The 21,992-nt window shown below is 37.2% G+C and overlaps 1 protein-coding gene and 3 long non-coding RNA genes across 5 annotated transcripts in view; 2 read left to right on the top strand and 2 right to left on the bottom strand.

The window, feature by feature from the left end:
• The window catches only part of psmg1 (proteasome (prosome, macropain) assembly chaperone 1), a 31,534-nt gene extending 19,927 nt beyond the window's left edge, over positions 1–11,607 (bottom strand). Inside the window, exons 1-5 of the mRNA XM_088012387.1 lie at positions 11,397–11,607; positions 8,145–8,248; positions 6,712–6,857; positions 3,526–3,588; positions 2,700–2,898 (exon numbers count right to left, since the gene is read on the bottom strand). Of these exons, the coding sequence (XP_087868513.1) occupies positions 2,700–2,898; positions 3,526–3,588; positions 6,712–6,857; positions 8,145–8,248; positions 11,397–11,515 (631 nt within the window). The 5' untranslated portion in view covers positions 11,516–11,607. The remainder of the gene's footprint in view (positions 1–2,699; positions 2,899–3,525; positions 3,589–6,711; positions 6,858–8,144; positions 8,249–11,396) is intronic.
• Positions 11,608–13,616: 2,009 nt separating this feature from the next.
• Positions 13,617–16,600, top strand: LOC106913675 (uncharacterized). 2 transcript variants are annotated; one of them, XR_015765235.1, is made up of 3 exons: positions 13,617–14,637; positions 15,150–15,594; positions 15,857–16,384. It is a non-coding gene; the product is annotated as an uncharacterized LOC106913675 (long non-coding RNA). The 2 variants fall into 2 exon arrangements; XR_015765236.1 differs by lacking the exon at positions 13,617–14,637 and having other exon boundaries at positions 15,028–15,594; positions 15,857–16,600.
• On the bottom strand, positions 15,807–19,692 carry LOC148155560 (uncharacterized). The gene is made up of 2 exons (XR_015765234.1): positions 17,414–19,692; positions 15,807–16,070 (listed from the first exon to the last, which is right to left on the bottom strand). It is a non-coding gene; the product is annotated as an uncharacterized LOC148155560 (long non-coding RNA).
• On the top strand, positions 19,692–20,211 carry LOC148155561 (uncharacterized). The gene is made up of 2 exons (XR_015765237.1): positions 19,692–19,992; positions 20,084–20,211. It is a non-coding gene; the product is annotated as an uncharacterized LOC148155561 (long non-coding RNA).
• Positions 20,212–21,992: the final 1,781 nt, after the last annotated feature.

The raw sequence follows: 21,992 nt of genomic DNA on the forward strand, positions 1-21,992 counted from the left end.
TTGCATCCCCTCTAGTCCAGCGCCCCTATGCGTTGCATACACTGCATACCCACTTTTTGAGCCACTGCTTATCAGGGAAACAGACTATATTTGCTTTGCATTGTCCCACATGATGATATATGATCCAGGGTTTCCCCCAGAAAACTTGCTAAGCCCGATGGTTGGGGCGTCGAGTCTGTCCACCGGTGGTCCACCGTGTTTTTGTATTAAAAGATGTTAAGTTGACAGGAAATGTAAAAGTATTACTGTGTAATTATATGTTACAGGAAAAGATCTCGAGTGAAATGCTAGTTAAACCCACAACTAGTCTAAAAACAACAAATTTGCACTTCTGTTTAATCCAAAATAAGTCAGCAGCTCCATCAGGCCCCCAAGAGCTTCAGGGGCCCCATAAACGCTAATATTTTAAAACAGACCACAGATACATAAATGTAACACTTGTTTATTGAGATTATCAATGCTGTTAAATTGTATTAAATTATTTAGGCATACATAAATTAAATTATTTTAAATTGTTTAACATTTAAATACAAGATTTTAAGGAGCTGGCAAGTTTACTTTGTAAAACTTCAAAGAACAATATTCATAGTTAGATTGTTTTGTTACCATAGTAACAATCTGATGCTGTGAGTTTAGTCTTTGAATTTACAAATACACATTAGTAAATTGCGATTATAACTTATTGCTTTTTAGGCTGGCCAATTAAACTACTCCTTTCTCCCATATTTCACTAAATCTAACACAGAAGCTGTTAGAGGTGCTGATATTTTTAGCAACAAAAGGGGCCCCTAAGTCTGATTCTGCTCAAGGCCTCATCCAGCCTTGGACCGGCCCTGCATGATGAGGTAATCCCCTGTACTATGCAGAAATGAATCAATCAATCAAATTTTATTTGTATAGCACATTTCAGCAGCAGGGCATTTCAAGGTACTTTACATAATTAAAGAAAAAAAAATAAGAACAGCATGTGACACTGAAATGCGCAACAAACAGGAGGCTTAATTCAATGCTGCTAATATGGCTTTAGTAGCTCCTCCATTTCATGTCTGTTGAGTTTTTAATAAGCGTCACAGAAAATATTCTGGTTGGTCAAGTTTATGGGACGAGTTTCTCAGATCTCCGTGTTGCCCCGCGCATTAACTCTAAGTAGACAACGCATTTGATATGGTTTGATGCATCGTGTAACCGGAAAAATAATACTTAAAAATAATATGAAATCTGCGTGATGCGTGACTCCGAGGAGAGCGCGAAAGCTCCTCACCGGGCTGAACCTGCATGATGAGGTTAGCGCTGCTCGTTATCCACAAATGCTCAGGCCAACCGGGACCACAGACATAAACTATACAGGGAAGACAGACACAGAGCCACACGCTGGGCAGCGGGTTGAGATGTAAACGCCGCATATAATTGTTCGTTCACAGAGATAAATCATTCTCACCGCTCCACAACGCGCCTCTGAATTCGCTACAACTTATTCCTGCGGTTCACATTGAGCTGCGCAATCAGAGCTAATGCGGCGGGTTTTAAACTCTTACCTAGAGTTTCTCCAGAGGATCATAATTCCTCACAGTAAGTTGATGTAAATATCCATGCAGGTCAGCCTGAGTCCAGTTTGAGTGAAAGAAGGCGCACGCGGAAGCGCGCAAGGCAAAGCGCAGAGGCAAAGCGCAGAGGCGCCAGCTGTGTGATTGGTCCACACGCTGTCGGCTTTTAAATGCATAAACTATAAACCTACCTATTATAAATCTATCCTTAAAAATAAATCTGCTCTGCTAGTTAAATGCTTAGAGCAAAAGAGACGCTTGCAGCCCGGCCTTAAAAAACAAACAAACAAAAAAAAAAACATTTTTTTTTTTTTCCCCCCTTTCCTAGAAACGTAAACAAGCAACGCTTAGCCTTGCGGCCGGGCTAGTAAAGCATGGCGGGCCGCCAGGCTAATAATACACTGGGGAAAACCCTGTGATCCAATTAAATATCAGATTCTTCTATGTTGCTATGTTGTTGTACAGTGTTTTAAGATCTTGTTCAATGTATCCCTTTTTAACTTTGAGCCCTTGAACCTCCAAAGGTCTCTTGTACGGCCCTGGCTCTCACTTAGACTTAAGCCCTACCATTCAAGAATCGAATCGCTCATGAAGGACACATCAATACTCTGAGCTGGTATGACTTGGCTTCCTCCAATCATATAAGTAAGCCTGGAATTGTTTTCTTCCAGTGACCTGGTTTTTAGCACAATCCTTTGGTAAGCTAACTGTATGCGCTGCACTTTGAGCTCACTTCACAGCAAATAAATGGTTGTTCACATGCAATACCTTGAGGACCACTAGGGAGCGTCTAGGGACCACAGTTTGAGAAAGACTGCTACAGACTTATCCTAACCCTATTCAAGGAAGCATAATAGGTCACCTTTAAAGAATAGAAGCACACCTTTACGCATCATTTATCACTGCAAACTTGACATCAAAATGTCTCTCTAAAAGCCCAAAACAATAATGAACCTGGGACAAAGTGAATTCAGGTTAAGTGAGCACCACTTTATGTGCAGAATAAAAGCTATGACTGAGATGGATTGCTCTGCTAAATATGCCCAGCAATATGACAGGCTTGTTGTGCTGCTCCTGTTCAGAGTCTTGTGCAGATTTTCTGTGGGACAAAGCAATGAGTCTGACTCATTTGGATAAGAAAAACTCCAAACACACCTGCAGCTGGGAGTCCTGTAATGATGTTGGGCTGCTCCAGTGACTGGCAGACAGGCTGATCACTGAACGCACTAGAGCGAAGCGACCGCAGGAAGGGGGCAGAGCTGCTGCACAGGTAGTCTGCTGTCTTGTAATCAGCCACAGAGCTGTCAGACAGAACGGTCACAGTGAGTCCTCTGGTCTGCAGATAGCCGAACACCTGGGAGAGACAAAGACAAAGCCCCTGATTTTGCAGTAATTTATCTAATATGTGCAAAGAAATAAAGACAGAGGCATGTTTTTTTTAATGTAAGTTTCTAACCATACACCAGCATCTGGCAGCTGAAGCTGACATTTCTGAAACCAGCCAATGTTTGTCCAATTTCCAACTGTCAGGTTTTGAAAACACAGCGCCCATTATAGCCCCATCTTCCTCCAATCTGCTGACAGGAGTGAAATCTGTCATGATTCTCTGCTGCTGCAGCTGCAGGAAGACAGGCTGTGTTTTCTCCTTCTAAAACAGCTTACCAATAACCATCCGCTGAGAATCACCAAGTGGATCTCTGCTCTACAGTTTGGTTTAAAAAACCAAACAATAGACCTATAAATCTGACCATCTTTGAATGTTTATCATAAGGATAAAATGTCTCTGAATCTCAGATTTTCACTTTCAAGCTCCATAATTCTTCCTTAATGACACGCTCTAAGGAAAGTGATTCTATTTAAGTCATCATGTTGCCATATGATTATGGCTTTCTGAAGAAGAGAAAGTGAACTGTTCCTTTTCATGGGTTACCAGGGAAGACTGTCAGTCTTGTCAGGGTGATTAAGCTGCAGAAAAAGGTACCTTTTCTGTCCATTGGAATAGCTGGTCCTCGGCAATGTGGCATGTCACATGGCATATCAATACCTAAATAAGAAACAAAAGCATCTTGTTCATCACTTTCCAATCACACAGAGAGAAAACGAAACAAGGGAAGAGGCTATAATTTGGAAGGAGTATAACAAGGTGGCAGAAACAGGTGGGAGAAAATGGCTGCTTTCATAGCAGAAATTGTCTGAAGAACTACATTATCCTAATGCTCCAGGTTTAAATGTTGTTTGACTTCAATGAGTCAGATAATCTAAAGCAGGGGTGTCAAACTCAATTTCACCGAGGGCCACTTCAGCATATTGGCCACCCTCAAAGGGCCACATTGACGGTACAAATCAGGAGTGCCCAGCTGCAGTCCTTCAGACTGCAACTTTTAGATGCATCCCTGCTAAAACACACCCCAGGCAAAAGGTTGACTTCCCTCATTAGCAGCAACTCAGTTCTGTAGAGCCTTATAATGAGTAAATGATCCAGGTGTGTTAGAGAAGGAACGCATCTTGCAGATGGTAGCTCTGGAAAACTAGACTTGGGCACCCCTAGCATAAAATGTATGAAAATACAATGTTAAAAATAAATTAAACACCTCATATTGTTAAATAACTCTTTGGAGCTTCTGGTTAGGAAGCGCATTCGAAACCTTTGTTTGAAATGGCGCGTTAAATTCAAGTCTCCATTACAGACCAGACAAAACTAAAGAGAATGCAACGTTGTGTTAATCCATTTGAGGAGCCGGTAGTTTATCTGGAGGAAATAAATGACGATGCAAAAGTTAATTAGATTGTAACATACGCAGTCCGCTGCTCAACCACTGCGGACGCGGGTACGCCGCTGCAAAGAATTAAAAACCGCTGGAAGTAACTCATCCAGAAGATTTCAGAAATGGACCCTTGGTGCACGATACCCAGGAGAGCCGCTCTGGAGGAGCTCTGCAGACGTAACATCTGTCCGTTTCGGAGAAGCGAAACCACGCAACAAAAAAAAAAAAAATCCAGGCGTTACGAGCAGGGTAAAACACTCAGAGTTCAGTTGATCTGTTTGGATCAGACAGATCCAACTGACTGATGAATTAGCGCAGATTTTTCTGCAGATGGGAACCAGGAGGAAGTGCGTTCAGACTCCAGGGTGATGCTAATTTAAGTGAAGTCGCTTAATTTAATTTATTAAAAGTTATTGGAGTGTTTTTTGTCACTAAGAGAAAAATGTAGATACATTTATCTGCTTAATTTGTGATAGGATCTGGATTCACGGTGAATATGATTGTAATTTCACGGGTAAAAATAGTACAGGACCGAGTTTTTTTTATGTTGTCGGTCAAGATAACAGATAACAAAAAAGTCTAGCGCGACCTGCCGCCCTGACACCAACTCACACATCTTCATTCACAGTCTTACTTGTAAATCGATTTTTCTTTTCTTGGACGTTTTGATGTTAGCTTGTCCATGTCTCAGTTTTATTCGCTGGGAAAATCAATAAGCAGCTTAAGGTGACTCTGCTGCTCTCTAGTGGCGAGAAGCCGTAATGTTGGCTGGTAACAATCGGAATGCATTATGGGAGATGTAGTTTGTAGTCAATTCGTGCGCAAAGCCTATTTTAAGTCAGTCATGGGCCTATAAAACGCTGGGGGGCCACATAAAATGACATGGCGGGCCACATGTGGCCCGCGGGCCTTGAGTTTGACACATGTGATCTAAAGGGAAACTGAACTAATTTATATGTCTGAAGATACTCTACACTGACTGGCAGCAGAAAACAGGCTTTTTATGACTGATGTCAATTTTCGCTTTTCTTTTAAATTCAAACTGATTTTGGCTAGTATTTGAATTCTTTTCAACACAAACTGGTATGCACACACATTGTTGTAATCAAACAAAGAATAAACTGTGTAATTGAATTCTGGCTACACAGAAAAACCAGCTAGTGATCAAAATCTGGCAATTTCGATCTTGTCAGCCCTGACTGAAAAACTCAAATATCTGATGCCTTTATGTTTACAGCACAACCGCTACAAGTTTGCACTTACAAAACAACAACCTTAAGTGTGGAAGCTGTTACTGAATGAAGACTGCTACTTTCAGTGAGATATGATCAAAACTAGGGATGCAAGATTATTTTAATATACAATAATTGATTATTAACATTATTAATTGATTGAATAATTGATTATTCTGACAATTACAGAATAATGGATAGGAAAAGCAATTATTCAACAAATTAATCTCCATCCATCCATCCATCCATTTTCTATACACCCTTGTCCCTTAGTGGGGTCAGGAGGGTTGCTGGTGCCTCTCCAGCTAATGTTCCAGGCGAGAGGCGTGGTCACCCTGGACAGGTCACCAGTCTGTCACAGGGCAGCACAGAGACACACACACACACCTAGGGAGAATTTGAAGAGGCCAATTAACATGAAAATCATGTTTTTGGACTGTGTGCATGCGTGGGTTCTCTCTGGAGTACCTGGAGAGAACCCACGCATGCACAGGTAGAACATGCAAACTCCTTGCAGAAAGACCCCGGGCCGGGAATTGAACCCACAACCTTCTTGCTGCTATATAATAAACAGAATAAATGGTTCTTCTATTGATTAATCATCAATCTATTTCCTTTCCTGCCAACTAAAGCAGCATGACAGGTGTGACAAATCTCTGACAGTGATTTCACATTCTGTCCATCAGTGTCTTTATCTTGCTTAAATTACAGGTTAGTAAATATGGAAGGACAGAATGTGAACATACACCTCTAGATTTGACTCACTGCTTCCTTCCAACGTTATTTTATGATAGTTAATGGAACAGACTCTCGATCAACAAATGGAGAGCACCACAGCTTGTGAAAATGATTCTTTCATAATAACGAATGGATAGATGGATTTGAAAATGGATGGATGGACAGATGGGTTGAAAGAGCATGGATGGACAGACAGACAGATGTGTTTTTCCACAGTCATATAGCACTGATAAACCCTTCAGTTCCAAATGAGAGATTATTAGAGCAGAAATCTTGAAAGTGTTGAGCTTATTGTGAGCTTTAATTAGAAATATTCAAATATGTCATAAAGCTTACAAAAAGGAGCAGCTTGTCATGGTGATGATGTGTTTCCTGGGGTGTTAATCAACAGCAGATATTCTGAAGTGCTGTTTTTCTCGCTGTGTCACTTACTGCTGGCTCGTCTTTGTGTCTGTAGAACACACATGCCGACCCTTCGCCACTCGGCCCAGTTCCAGACCGGCTCCTCTCGTTCCATGCCACCCCGCGCCCGACTGCATCCCAGTTTGCAGAGGCAAGAATGTACACTGACAGGAAGCCTGTGAAGACACATCCTCTCAGTATTCAACAACAGCTCGCATCAGAGTGCTTCCCTGACTTGCTTTCAGTCACGTATTCTGATTTCTACACTTTATTTTTGGTCATTTAAACCTTTCCATACACAAGTCAAAAAGGAAAAAATACGCAAGGCAGAAAAAACAAGACGAAACTAGTACAGAAATAGATAAACAATATTTAAATTCCTGTCAATGGCAAGAACACAAAGTGTAGACCGAAAAAAGTGAAGTATAACCAGCACAAACTTACTATACCTTCACTTTGTTGTACATAAATCATCATTAAAATCAAAGCAGCAGAACCTTAAATATTTTTCTGAAACATATCTCCAAGGAATTCCAGCTAAGACAAATTCATAATGTTATTGTATGATTTAGCAATAACTTTTATAAAAAAAATTTACGAGTGAAAAACACAATTATAACTCTTTACAACAATTATTCTATACCTGAATCTCTCTAACTAACAATAGTTTTTACTATTTTTACTATTTGTCATGACCTCTACCTTTTTAAATAAATCATTCTCTGTTAATTTATAATTTATTCCTTTAATTTCAAACCCCTTTTGCGTGTACCTTGGAAGGATTTTATTATAGGCTCTGTACATAGTCAATGCTGCTCTACTAAATCATAAAATTTTAAAGTATGCAATGTAAGAAGTGTTTCAGTAGATGGATGAAAATAATCAGATGCAGTTATACATCATAAAGCTTTCCTCAGAAGCATGTAAACACATTTTGTTTTGTTTTTATACAAGGTTCCCTAGATCTCCACACAGTAACTGATGTGTGTACTAAGCAACAGTATAATAGTGATTTCCTATTTAGAAAGAAATGTTATTCAATATTACAAAAGTTTTTGACATTTTAGCTTTTACATCATCAAAAAAAGCTTTTACATCACCAAATGCAATTTGGAAGGTACAAATTGCATTGCACCTTCCAATGCAATTTGTAGTCGAAAATCACATCACCCCCAAAATCTGATTCAAACACTTGTTCTATTTCAACACTGCTTATCGTAAGTTTGACATTTTTTTTTATTTCTTATTACCAAATATCACAAATTTTGTTTTGCCATTATTTAGTGATAATTTATCACTAAATTTATTTTGATCAACAACAGACTCCATTACAAACAGACAATAAGTTTGAGGTTCTTAGCTGAAACTAATCATTTACATTTCCAAACACATGTTTATTGTTATTGTCTGTGCAGTTTGATGGACATGTCTCAGATGCTTTTTAACAGCTGGATCTCACTCACTGGCAGCATTGTGTCCCACAGCCAGGATGAAGCTGGAACACTGCACCTTGTTCCCGGCTCTCAACAACTCTGAGACTTCGGGATTCCAATGGAGATGAACAGTTCTGAGAAGAAAGACCTCAGATTTATTGCTTACAGGTCAAACATAACGCTAAAACAGCAAGATAAAGCAAGCAGAACATAGCTACATTACAAAGTAAGTATCACTGTTTAAGAGTTGAAAATGTAATGCAATGCCTCATTTTCTGCCTCTGACTAGTCTGTTATTGTTTTGCAGAACATGGTGCTGTTGAATTAATTTGAATTATTCAAAGTGCTTCAGCTCAGCCCCCTCACACAACAGGAAAAGGAAGGGAAACACAAAAGAAATATGTCACTCACTAAAGACACTCCAGCAGTAAAATGTCCCGTAAATAACACTGTGAACAAATACAGTGATGCAGGGAGTTTTGTGGCAGCCATTTTCATCATTTTTGTTTTTATCATTGATAATTACTGCTGACATCCTGACTAGGGGTGCTCTGACCAGGTTTTCTGCTGCCAATTCCGATAATGATCACAAATGAGGCCGATCTCTGCTGATCACCTGGACTGACTAAATGCTACTATGTAATATGACAAAATTAAAAAATGATCTGGCAATAAATTCACCTAATTTAGAAATAAAACAAGCAAAATACTTGTAGGTACAATACAGCAGCTACTCAGTCGAAAGGACAACTGAAACACCTGCAGTCAGTAAAATAATATTGAATAGTAAGGCTCTCAGTATCATAAATTATACATGAGTCAAATAAATCAGCCTATATCAAATAATGTCAAGTAAAAAGGAAACATTCATTCAAAGTCAAACGCAGGCTGCATCAAAATAAACAATCGTTCCTGATAGCATGGCTAGCTGACAGTGGCGGCTCCAGAATTTTTTTCTGCAGGTGCTAAGGGGGAGGTAGGCATTTTACTGAGGGTGCTGTGACGGATCTTTTTTCCCTATAGTCATCAACACACACGCATTAGTATTGTTATTTTAATCAGACTGAGTTGTATTTATTTGACGCTTAGACGTCAGCATGAAGCCTTGAGCCATTAGTCAGATTACTTCCAGATAATATTACATTGTTTAAGTTAAAACAGCATTTATAACAAATGGGATACCCTAGTATTGACCCTTTGCAACTACGTCACTTAATCATTCAAAGGGCCATGATGTACATCGGAAGTGAGATTCAGAAGTATTGAACTGAGCGGCTGAAGTTGTTTTTGTCAGGTCATTCATGGTTTCTACTTGCTGGAATCAAGCTAATTTGTCTGTGAACGTAACATACCTGGTTGGGACGAAGCTGAAGTTGGTTCCGATTCGGGAACTGGCTAAAGGGCGATTCCACCTAATTTTTCACTACCTTCCACATCTTTAATCGACTCTAATTTAAAAACTACTAGAGGTGTGCCGATCGATCGGTCACTGATCATAATCGGCCGATTTTCGTGAAAAAGTGCATGATCGGTGATCAGCGATCGCCGATTGGCTCTTGTTGCCGATACTGATCACCTAATAGCAGAATATTTTAATCCATGTTTGGGATTTGTGAAACCTCTATGTGATTTGTGAAACTTCACTAAAGATCAGATTACTATTCACACTTGTTCCATGCAGTTTTTTTCAAATTCAAATTCAATTCTAATTCAAAACCACTTTATTAATCCCAATGGGAAATTAAATGTTGGTGTAACTCACTAATTTTTCAAAGAGTTATTGTAGATGATGATGGCTGTTGGAAGGAAAGATCTTCTGCAGTGGTCTGTTAAGTGAAATGAAGTTTCACAAATCAGAAAAAAGCTTCACGAATCCCAAACATGGTTTTAAATATTCTGCTGTTAGTTGAAAATAATCTGATCCAGGTTTGATGTGTCTAGGTATTGCAGTTTTGGAATTAGAGAAGTTCTAGTGTGAACGAGATCGATAAAAGGACAAAAATTGTCCTTTATTGAAGTTTCACAAATCAAAAAAATGTTTCACAAATCCCAAACATGGTTTTAAATATTCTGCTATTAGTTCAAAACTAATCTAGTCCAAGTCTGAAGAGTCTATGAGTTGTATTTTAGGAACTGGGGCAGTTCTAGTGTGATCCAGATGCAAAAAAGTGGTAAAATGAACCTTTACTGAAGTTTCACAAATCAGAAAAAGGTTTCACAAATCCCAAACATGGTTTTAAATATTCTGCTATTAGTTCAAAACTAATCTAGTCCAAGTCTGAAGAGTCTATGAGTTGTATTTTAGGAACTGGGGCAGTTCTAGTGTGATCCAGATGCAAAAAAGTGGTAAAATCAACCTTTACTGAAGTTTCACAAATCAGAAAAAGGTTTCACAAATCCCAAACATGGGTTTTAAATATTCTGCTATTAGAACAGAATAATCCAGTCCAGGTTTGAAGATTCTAGTGTTTTTAAACTAGAGTCGATTAAAGATGCGGAAGGTAGTGGAAAAATTAGGTGGAATCGCCCTTTAGCCATTTCCCGAATCGGAAGCTAGAATTAGAAACCAACTTCAGCTTCGTTGTGTGGAGGGGATCTACGGGAAGCAAATCTATGGAATTATTTCCACTAGCGTGTAAAAAAGACTGACAGCTAGAAGGTTTGTTAATTTTTTCTCAGCTAGAAAACTCAATTTTGTTTGTATAATCTGTATAATAAGCTAAAAAAATAGGTTGATTTCACCTCTAATGAAATCCCCTTTTCTCCAGAACAAATTATTAGAGGCATAAATAAATTAAGAAAAAACTTTAAAAAAAAAAAAAAAAAAAAAAAATAATAATAATAATAATAATAATAATAATAATAATAATAATAAAAAAAAATACAAGATAGAAAATAAATTTTTTGTAAGCTTGTTTAATATTATCTATCTTCTAAAACCGGACCACCCACGGGATTCGGACCTAAGACATTCTTGGTGCGTAATCATGTCTAATAAAAGTGTTATTATGGATTGATAAAGAATATGGCTCCATCGATGACGGGGCGGTAAAGTGAACACCTACTGGAATCTAATGTGTCATGTTAGCTGAAAGATGCTCACCAAGTCACCAATGGCTTAAGTGTCAAGACGAAACTGTTACAAAGGTGCACATAGAGTCCAAGTATATTTTTATCTTTAAATATGATGCATTATTTTTTGTATACTAAACTTGATGTCCCATTGTTTTCTGTTGTTTCAATATTTTGTGCCTCTCATGCTACACTGTTAGCCATTTTCACCTCTTCTCCTCCAATTCTCTGCGAATTTGTTCGTCTTCTTCGTTTTCTTCGAGCTCCTCTTCGTCCTCTTCCACCGCCCGAGAATACACCGACAAAACCTCTCCGAAAAACGTGGCCATAATCCAGACGTTTCAGTTAGAGCAAAACGAAAGTTTAGCTAGGACATAAAGAATCGCAAACTTCCTCCGGAAGAAACGAGGCTCCTTCAAAATAAAAGCCTCAGCTCAACTCATCACTACTACAAAACAAAAGTTCTGTCTTGTGATTAACGTTGAAAGCATGAACTCAAATTTATGACGGAAAAAGTCAGATTTGAGTAAGATTTGCTTATTGTTTTGATGCACTGAACAGGTGTGGAAAAGAACTGATCAAAATAAACTTAATTTGAAATAGTATGACGCTATAATTTAAATGAAACCATAATTGTGCATGTTAGCCTGCAACTATTAACTTAAAAGACTTAAAACCCTATATCGGGACAATTATTCCCCTTTAAGTACACGAAAACCTGTGAAAATGTGCGACCCTTAAACCAGACTCCTTATGTCATAACCAGTGGTGAAAGTAGGGGGTACGGTCGGGTACTGCGTACCCCTAAAAGATTTAGCGGGGGTACGCAGTACCTGCAAGAGAGAGGAGCGGCTGTCTGCTATAAAAGAAATCAACGGGTTCACTGTGCAGCCGTGAGTTCACCCACTAATCAGCCGTGATTGATTAGTTTTTCCAAGAACAATCTAAAACACAACTTAATCAGTTAATAAGTAGCTTTTCTCCCATTTCATATTGTTTCTGAAATCTTAGTGCTTTACTAGAGCAGGGCTCCAATACGCCGATAGCGGAAGGTTTTGAGTCGATCTCAGCATTAGGTGACAAACTGAACGCCGCCAGGAGGCTGAGACCAGCAGGTCCTCCTCTGATTGGCTTAAAACGTTCATAACTTTATTAAAGAACAACAAAAAAATCAACAAAACTTGTTCAAATTAATGACCCAACAACAATAATAATCTCAGTGATTATTGTTTCAACAAGGTGTTGCGCAAATCTGTGCGTTTCGGTTCCATTACCAAAATAACTAGCAGAGCAGGAGTTTAAAATTAACTATTCAACCACCACTGTGTTCGTGAAAGTGCTTCTTAATAATCGCAAAAATAAATATCAAGCCTGAAAAGCTAATATCGTAATGGACTGAATATTATGTTTTTAAAGTAATTTCTGCTGGGCTCGCGGAGCGCAGGAGATTGCCACGGCAACGGGTGTGCTTAAATGACAGAGAGACGGAGAGTAAAAAGGTGCGAGTGGTTTAGAGTTGATCACCTGTTCGGGTTATATGTTTAAGTATTTAAAATGGCTTCTACTGGGATAATTATGTGAAATTAAATTAATTGTCTAATAAAAAAAACAGTTTTATTGCTCTCTGGCATCTTGCTTTGAGCTCAGAGTCTGAGAGGCTTTTCCTTTATCAAACATTTTTTTCCCTCTTATTTAGTGGGAATGCTGATGTTGATGAGATTTTCTCCAAAATAATAACCTTTTTCAACCTTTATAGCTCCACTGTTGAAAATGAAGCTCTAACATTCACAAATGACATTGAAATAAAATCCAGTCCAACATCTGGTTTGAGGTGATTCCTCAAATCAGATTTCCTGTTGGAGGAAAAACATCCCAACTTCAGAAGATGAGCTTTAACCTAACAGAGCTCTGTGGTTCCTCCTGTCAGGGTGAGAGTCAGAGTGAGGAGGCGCCAGACATGGAAAACTGGGATGCACTCCATGCCATAACGTGCGGTCAGGGTAGGCAGGTGAGGCAGAGCCTCAACTGTCATCATGGAAGAATAGTAATAAAATCATTTATATTGCTATTTTCACCCTGTGATTTGTACTATAAAGTACCTTTTTTTTTACTTAGCTTAACCAATTCTGATGATTTTTTCTTCAAAATCGCTGGATTTTCGCATTTTCCCATTCAAATGCTCAGAAGCAAAGCCACTGAGGCAGCAGCGAGCTGAGCCTCACCTGGGACTGATCAACCTCTGGCTAACTGCACTGGCTGCCTTTCTATGGAAACAAGTTCATCCTGTCTGTAGCCAGCAATGAAATGGCTAAGAAACATTTAATATATGGACTGATTTTCCATAATTTAGCTTACATATATAATGTACAGTGTTTTTTGTCACTAACTGTGTGTGTATCGTGTTTTGTGTGCGGAGGAGCGATCAGAAACTGCAGAGAACAGACTCGAGGTGAGGCAGGCAGTTCTCTTGCCTCATCGCTGGGGGCGCTCATGATCCCAGATATTGTGACTCCATAACTGCGGAGTAAGACACAGTGAGCTAGCCATGGAGCTAGCCACACAGTAAATAAGTAAAGTACAGCGATTTCAACATGAAAGACTACATTTCTACACTTTAACAGTTTTCTAAAGTGGATTTTCAATTGAAGAGGAGATAATAACTAAAGGAAAACCAACACCGGAGCTGAAAGTTTTGCTTCGAGACAGTTTGATGATTCTTAATGGAGTAGAAAAGACATGCCGAGGATAGACTTGGCTCTGGATGAACGGATATTTTTGTGCAGAATTAGCGGTGCATGGATTTCATTGATACATAAAGGTAAGACAGCAATAAGATGTTTTTGTTTAGTTTTTTAATGAAATATGCGTTTTGTGGGCTACAGTTTGTAAGTCTAAATAATTTAGTAAAGTAGAAGCGGGAGCTAATCTACCACAGCAATTAATTATTAATAAAACATTAAGCCTAAAACGTACTACAACGACATACTGAATATTCTGTTATGTGTGTAACGGGTGGAACCACCAGGGTACGGTGGCCCTGAGGTGCAAAACACTACAACATTAACGAAGCACAATTACAAATTACAAAATCACTACAACATTAACAAAAACACAACAACATTAACGAAAACACAACAACATTAAGAAAAACACAACGACATTAACGAAAACACAACGACATTAAGAAAAACACAACAACATTAAGAAAAACACAACAACATTAAGAAAACGGAAAAGGTAGGTCCCAGTGGAGACCTAAGAAATCGCTGATTGGACTACAGCTCGTTTTACTTCTGAACCGGAAGTTTTTCTAGAGACCCTTTTCACAGTGATGTCAGACAATGGGTGCCGTAACTCGAAGAGGTGTATCTTTACTTCTGGTGTGATTTTGCCTCGGGAAACCTGACTGAAAAATTCACGGATACTCATTATCTTAAAGATATACTAAAAGGTAAGGTTAATTACAACAGCATTTACGTGTTAGCCGTTATTACTCATTGTCAATCCACCATTCTCTAACTGTGTATATAATAAACAGCCTCCGATCGGAGAATAAACCAGCTAGCAGCAGCTTTAGCCACAGTTGGGAACATATATACACCGCTGTCTGTCAGTGCTGTAACGTTTAGAGGTTCACTTTCTGTATTAACTTTAATAAAACAGTATTTAAGTGTTAGCCGTTATCAGTCATTGTCAATTTACCATTCTCCAACTGTATTTAAAGGAACCAGCCTCCGATCGGAAAGTAAACCAGCTAACAGCAGCTTTAGCCACAGTTAGGAAACATATACACCCCTGCCTGTCAGTGCTGTGTTGTTACGTTTCACTAAAATCACTGACATCTTCCAACAGTTGTTTAGAAAAGCATTTTAAATATTGACTTAAGCGCTATCTGCCAAATAATTTACATATTCTGATGTGATTCATAATTTCTCATATTGTTTTGTTCATCTTTCTCAACAGTAGCCTACCTAGCCTACCATATCTGGGATGGTCTTGTTCCTCTGTCCATGGCAGGTTCAGTCAATCAGCTGTGGGACATCTGCTGCCTAACGTCAAACTATCATGGGCCTCTTGATTTAAAAGGAGAAACCAGTACAGAGCCTCCCTGCTCCTGCAAGTCACACTTCTTGGATGAACACTCAATACTGCAACTGTTAGAAATGAAATCTTTGTGTATCTATCCTTTAATTAATATCTATATGTATCTATTAATAAATTGTTGTGTAGAGTTCTGTAAAAACTATTGTAAATAGCTTCTCTTGAGTAATCTACATATGTGCAACTTTTACATTTAAATTGCTTTTTTTTGTAAATCTTACACATCTGGCAATGAAGTATGTGGAGGAGAGGAAATGAGAAAGGAGAGGAGCTTATTAAAGCTGCCATTGTGGAACAAAGACATAAGGTTTGTGACCGTTTCTTGCAAACATCTATGTAATAATTATATTAAACACTGTACATGGATTCATATATTTAAATAGATATATAGCTGACTGTATATATACAGTCAGCAATTTATATATATATATATATATATATATATATATATATATATATATATATATATATATATATATAACATTACACAAACATAATTATCACAGTTAACAATTTAAGTCATTGATAGAGAAAATTTATTTACAAAAGGTATATTTTTATTTTAACAGTATGTACTCAGGGTTTACAACTTAAGAAGACATCCATGTACGGTCCTTGGCGGGTGCCAGTCTGCAGTGAACTGGTGGATGACAGAGCCAATGGTAAACTGTAGTGAGCAGTTTGAAGCAGAAGTCCCACCATGTGATCCACAGGGTTTTCCTAGCTGAGCACAAACTTCATGCACTTCGTTTCCACAGGCACCACAGCAGAATCAAGTGTAACCTGTTAAAAGGGATATAAAGGTGTTATTCCTATATTATCAATTTTCTACTGCCAAGTCTACAACCGCAGGAAAACAAAGTAAAAGAAACTTAACCTTCTAATCATAACCTTTGATAAATATTCATTGGAGAAATGTGAAGTTAATGAGCTAATATATATTGTTATGGCCACTCTTGCATCATAATAAAGTCCAAAAAAAATGCAAGAGTAGTCTTTTAGGAGGTTTTCAACTCAAAGAAAAAATGAAAAGCACTCGCAGAGACTTCTCCTGTTTGAAAGGGGTTTCTTTTACTTATAAAAGTAACAAAAAATAATGTCTGAGTTGACTTCAAATATAAACGTTAATTTGTGGTACAAAAACCTTTTCACTCCTCACTCCTCCACCAAACAATCAGATCAACCCCAGCAGCTGCTTCTGCCTGTTAATCACTGCAGGAGGCTGACTGACAAGGAGGAGGGTCTAAGCAAAAATAAATACATAAATAAATATACAATAGATCTATCATTCACATAACCTAGATCTGCGAAAATTAATTTATCAAAAAATAAATTAATCTAATGGTTAATAGGCTCCAACATATGTGAGTAGAGCTCATCACATTCCTCCAATGAAACTTTAATATCTATCTTCCTACTCGTGTCTCTATCTTAGCAAGAGTTTGACTTCTCAGTTTAGCATAACTGTCAGGTTTTGGACTTGAGACTACAGGTAATGTCGCTACTGAGAGGGTGGTGAAACTAGCGTATGACGTGAGGAGGGTGACGATCATGCATTTTACGTGACAGGCGGCAACCCCAGTCTATACTATAAAAATCTTATTAAGATTAGAGCCTAAATACGTTTTATTTCCAAAACAGAAAGGCTACGTAATGTTAGCCAGCTAACAAATTACTATTGCTAAGTAATTCCCAGTAAGTCAATACTTAAAATGCTTTTCTAAACAACTGTTGGAAAATGTCAGTGAATTTAGTGAAACTTAACACAGCACTGACAGGCAGGGGTGTATATGTTTCCTAACTGTGGCTAAAGCTGCTGCTAGCTGGTTTATTCTCCGATCGGAGGCTGGGTCCTTTAAATACAGTTGGAGAATAGTAAATTGACAATGACTGATAACTGCTAACACTTAAATACTGTTTTATTAAAGTTAATACAGAAAGTGAACCTCTAAACGTTACAGCACTGACAGACAGCGGTGTATATATGTTCCCAACTGTGGCTAAAGCTGCTGCTAGCTGGTTTATTCTCCGATCGGAGGCTGTTTATTATATACACAGTTAGAGAATGGTGGATTGACAATGAGTAATAACAGCTAACACGTAAATGCTGTTGTAATTAACCTTACCTTTTAGTATATCTTTAAGATAATGAGTATCCGTGAATTTTTCAGTCAGGTTTCCCGAGGCAAAATCACACCAGAAGTAAAGATACACCTCTTCGAGTTACGGCACCCATTGTCTGACATCACTGTGAAAAGGGTCTCTAGAAAAACTTCCGGTTCAGAAGTAAAACGAGCTGTAGTCCAATCAGCGATTTCTTAGGTCTCCACTGGGACCTACCTTTTCCGTTTTCTTAATGTCGTTGTGTTTTGGTTAATGTTGTTGTGTTTTTCTTAATGTCGTTGTGTTTTGGTTAATGTCGTTGTGTTTTCGTTAATGTCGTTGTGTTTTTCTTAATGTCGTGTTTTTCTTAATGTCGTTGTGTTTTCGTTAATGTCGTTGTGTTTTCGTTAATGTCGTTGTGTTTTCGTTAATGTTGTTGTGTTTTTCTTAATGTCGTTATGTTTTTCTTAATGTCGTTGTGTTTTTCTTAATGTCGTTGTGTTTTTCTTAATGTCGTTGTGTTTTTCTTAATGTCGTTGTGTTTTGGTTAATGTTGTTGTGTTTTTCTTAATGTCGTTGTGTTTTTCTTAATGTCGTTGTGTTTTGGTTAATGTTGTTGTGTTTTTCTTAATGTCGTTGTGTTTTTCTTAATGTCGTGTTTTTCTTAATGTCGTTGTGTTTTGGTTAATGTCGTTGTGTTTTCTTTAATGTCGTTGTGTTTTTCTTAATGTCGTGTTTTGGTTAATGTCGTTGTGTTTTCGTTAATGTTGTTGTGTTTTTCTTAATGTCGTTGTGTTTTCGCTAATGTCGTTGTGTTTTTCTTAATGTCGTGTTTTGGTTAATGTCGTCGTGTTTTCGTTAATGTTGTTGTGTTTTTCTTAATGTCGTCGTGTTTTCGTTAATGTCGTTGTGTTTTCGTTAATGTCGTTGTGTTTTCGTTAATGTCGTGTTTTGGTTAATGTCGTCGTGTTTTCGTTAATGTTGTTGTGTTTTTCTTAATGTCGTCGTGTTTTTCTTAATGTCGTTGTGTTTTTCTTAATGTCGTTGTGTTTTGGTTAATGTCGTTGTGTTTTCGTTAATGTCGTTGTGTTTTTCTTAATGTCGTGTTTTGGTTAATGTCGTTGTGTTTTCGTTAATGTTGTTGTGTTTTTCTTAATGTCGTTGTGTTTTCGCTAATGTCGTTGTGTTTTTCTTAATGTCGTGTTTTGGTTAATGTCGTCGTGTTTTCGTTAATGTTGTTGTGTTTTTCTTAATGTCGTCGTGTTTTCGTTAATGTCGTTGTGTTTTCGTTAATGTCGTTGTGTTTTCGTTAATGTTGTTGTGTTTTTCTTAATGTCGTTGTGTTTTCGCTAATGTCGTTGTGTTTTTCTTAATGTCGTGTTTTGGTTAATGTCGTCGTGTTTTCGTTAATGTTGTGTTTTTCTTAATGTCGTCGTGTTTTCGTTAATGTCGTTGTGTTTTCGTTAATGTCGTTGTGTTTTCGTTAATGTCGTTGTGTTTTTCTTAATGTCGTGTTTTGGTTAATGTCGTCGTGTTTTCGTTAATGTTGTTGTGTTTTTCTTAATGTCGTCGTGTTTTCGTTAATGTCGTTGTGTTTTCGTTAATGTCGTTGTGTTTTCGTTAATGTTGTTGTGTTTTTCTTAATGTCGTGTTTTGGTTAATGTCGTCGTGTTTTCGTTAATGTTGTTGTGTTTTTCTTAATGTCGTCGTGTTTTCGTTAATGTTGTTGTGTTTTTCTTAATGTCGTTGTGTTTTCGCTAATGTCGTTGTGTTTTTCTTAATGTCGTGTTTTGGTTAATGTCGTCGTGTTTTCGTTAATGTTGTTGTGTTTTTCTTAATGTCGTCGTGTTTTCGTTAATGTCGTTGTGTTTTCGTTAATGTCGTTGTGTTTTTCTTAATGTCGTGTTTTGGTTAATGTCGTCGTGTTTTCGTTAATGTTGTTGTGTTTTTCTTAATGTCGTCGTGTTTTCGTTAATGTCGTTGTGTTTTCGTTAATGTCGTTGTGTTTTCGTTAATGTCGTGTTTTCGTTAATGTCGTTGTGTTTTTCTTAATGTCGTGTTTTCGTTAATGTTGTAGTGATTTTGTAATTTGTAATTGTGCTTCGTTAATGTCGTTGTGTTTTTCTTAATGTTGTTGTGTTTTTGTTAATGTCGTGTTTTTCTTAATGTCGTTGTGTTTTTCTTAATGTCGTTGTGTTTTGGTTAATGTCGTTGTGTTTTGGTTAATGTCGTTGTGTTTTCGTTAATGTTGTTGTGTTTTTCTTAATGTCGTTGTGTTTTCGTTAATGTCGTTGTGTTTTCGTTAATGTTGTTGTGTTTTTCTTAATGTCGTGTTTTTGTTAATGTTGTAGTGATTTTGTAATTTGTAATTGTGCTTCGTTAATGTTGTAGTGTTTTGCACCTCAGGGCCACCGTATCGACCAGATGTGTTGGCCCACACGTCCCACTGTTTGCGATCAGGTTTGTGTCAGTTTTTTGTTGTAAAGAAAAAACTCTTAATCTGATTATATTTAGTCAGTGTTTGTGTGTTTTTATATAGGGCCACACTTCATGTTTTGAGCTGACGATTCCTACCTGGGCGTGTGGTTGGTCGACGCTGCAGGTAGGCTTTGTATATTTTTTTTAACTGGATTGAATTGAATGGTTTTATTGCAAAGATTTAATAGGCGTTTGGTAATTTGTGTTTTTTGCAGTTGTCGCTGCACCCTGCTGTTCTTTTAGTTTGATTTTCTTTTTCCATTGTTTTTCATTTATTTTTGTTTACCTATTGTTTTTTGCAAATACACATCTTATTTTGTAATAATAAATATTGTCCCTTTTATACTGGTTGTTTTTATTGCACTATAAGTGGTCGTAACATGTGTCTAAATTTCTTGAATGTTTTTTTGGTGCTAAATCCTAAAACATGAAGTGGCATTGTTGTCAGTTGCTATGGCAACTAGTCTGCGTGCAGCGTGGAGAATACCTCTTTCCCTTTGCTGTGGATCATAGCACGAAATTACCTACATTTCAAAGTTTCACTGAGTTAACGCGGCTATAGATGACATATAAAAGATTAGTCTTTTTGCCTCCCAGCGTTGTATGCCTGCGAGAAATTTCCGTACGTCCATTAACATGCATGGTGTCTATATAAGTCGTAAGTCAGTGCCTCACCAGCAATGAACCTCACCGCACATCACTGATATATGCACACACAAAATATATACTTTTGTGTCATAGTACCCCCAAGAATTTAAAACTACTTTCACCCCTGGTCATAACTTAAATTTCTTTTAGAAATTGTCTTTGCTTTTACAGCAAATGTCACATGAAACATGCTCGGTTTTGAGAATAATTATCCATTATCTTACTGCAAGACAGTGATTCGGCGTCTGACTCTTAATGGCAGAGGAAAAGACTTAATTGTTATCTGGTTATTATTTGGGTACACAAGGATTACTTTGTTAAACAGGGGGTAAAATAACACAAACAGCACAAGCTACCAATTCGTTTCTTTGTTTATCTGCATGATTGGTTTTATCACTTTTAATTTAATATAAATAAATTAAAATGATTAAAATGTTTAATTATCACTTTCAATTGATAATTAAAAATAATTTTTTTATCACTCAGGGTCATTTTTTTACTCATCAGAACTGTTCCGCACAAGTGGGAGGGAAAAAGCACATTAGCTGCAATAACTAGAAAATTTCTGAAGAAATTTTCAACGTTCTGATGCTGAAAATTAGCATTAACGCATAAGGTTAGCTTAATGTAGTGGATTCCCAGGTGAAAAAAAGTATACTTTAGTATATTTCAAACACATTTACATTTGTGAAAGTACACTTTAAGTATACTAAGTATTAAGTCTACTACCTATAAATATACCTGAAGTATACTAAAAGTATGCTTGTACCAATTTCAAAATTATAACTTTAAACACTTAAACATAATTGTACCAAAATATACTTTTAATATATTAAATAAACGTATACTTTAAGTGAATAAAATGTAAATACATTATTTTTTATTTGCCATTATTCTGTGCTCTTTAAAATACAAATACTTTCTCTGTTTAATTGCTCTATAGTTCTTTTTTGTGGGTTTCTGTAAGGTGCAGCGAATGGGAATGTTCTGTTATTGATCCTCATTCATGTTAGGAACATACCAACAGTGTCATGAAGTGTCATTCAGTAAAAAAATGACAATTTGACAATTTTAATGAGAATTTGCTTTAAAAGTTGGATGACAGGTGTTATGTTATGTTTATGACAGTGTCATGTCAGTCTTATGCACACTCCATCAAATAAAGTGTTGCCAAAATGGTAATATATTGAAAGCACAATGTAATTATAATTTTTGTTCTTTAAAGTAATAACTTTCATGTTTTTTTGTAACACTTAAATTTTCATGTTCATTGTGTTCACTTTTGACGTGTAAACTGATCATTTATGTAAAGTTCATAAAGTTGTGAGTAAAATTGGACAATTTTAAAATGTCGGTAATAAAACAAAATATTTGAATTACCTTGAACATCTTGTGTAATTAATCTTTCCATGTAATTGTAGCCTAAAACAATGTAAGTACTCTAGTGTAGTTATGCATGTAATGTACAAAATAGGA

Source organism: Poecilia mexicana, unplaced genomic scaffold (genome assembly GCF_051168715.1).
Source record: "Poecilia mexicana isolate PSO_F unplaced genomic scaffold, ASM5116871v1 scaffold_14, whole genome shotgun sequence".
In the NCBI taxonomy this organism is placed as follows: Eukaryota; Metazoa; Chordata; class Actinopteri; order Cyprinodontiformes; family Poeciliidae; genus Poecilia; species Poecilia mexicana.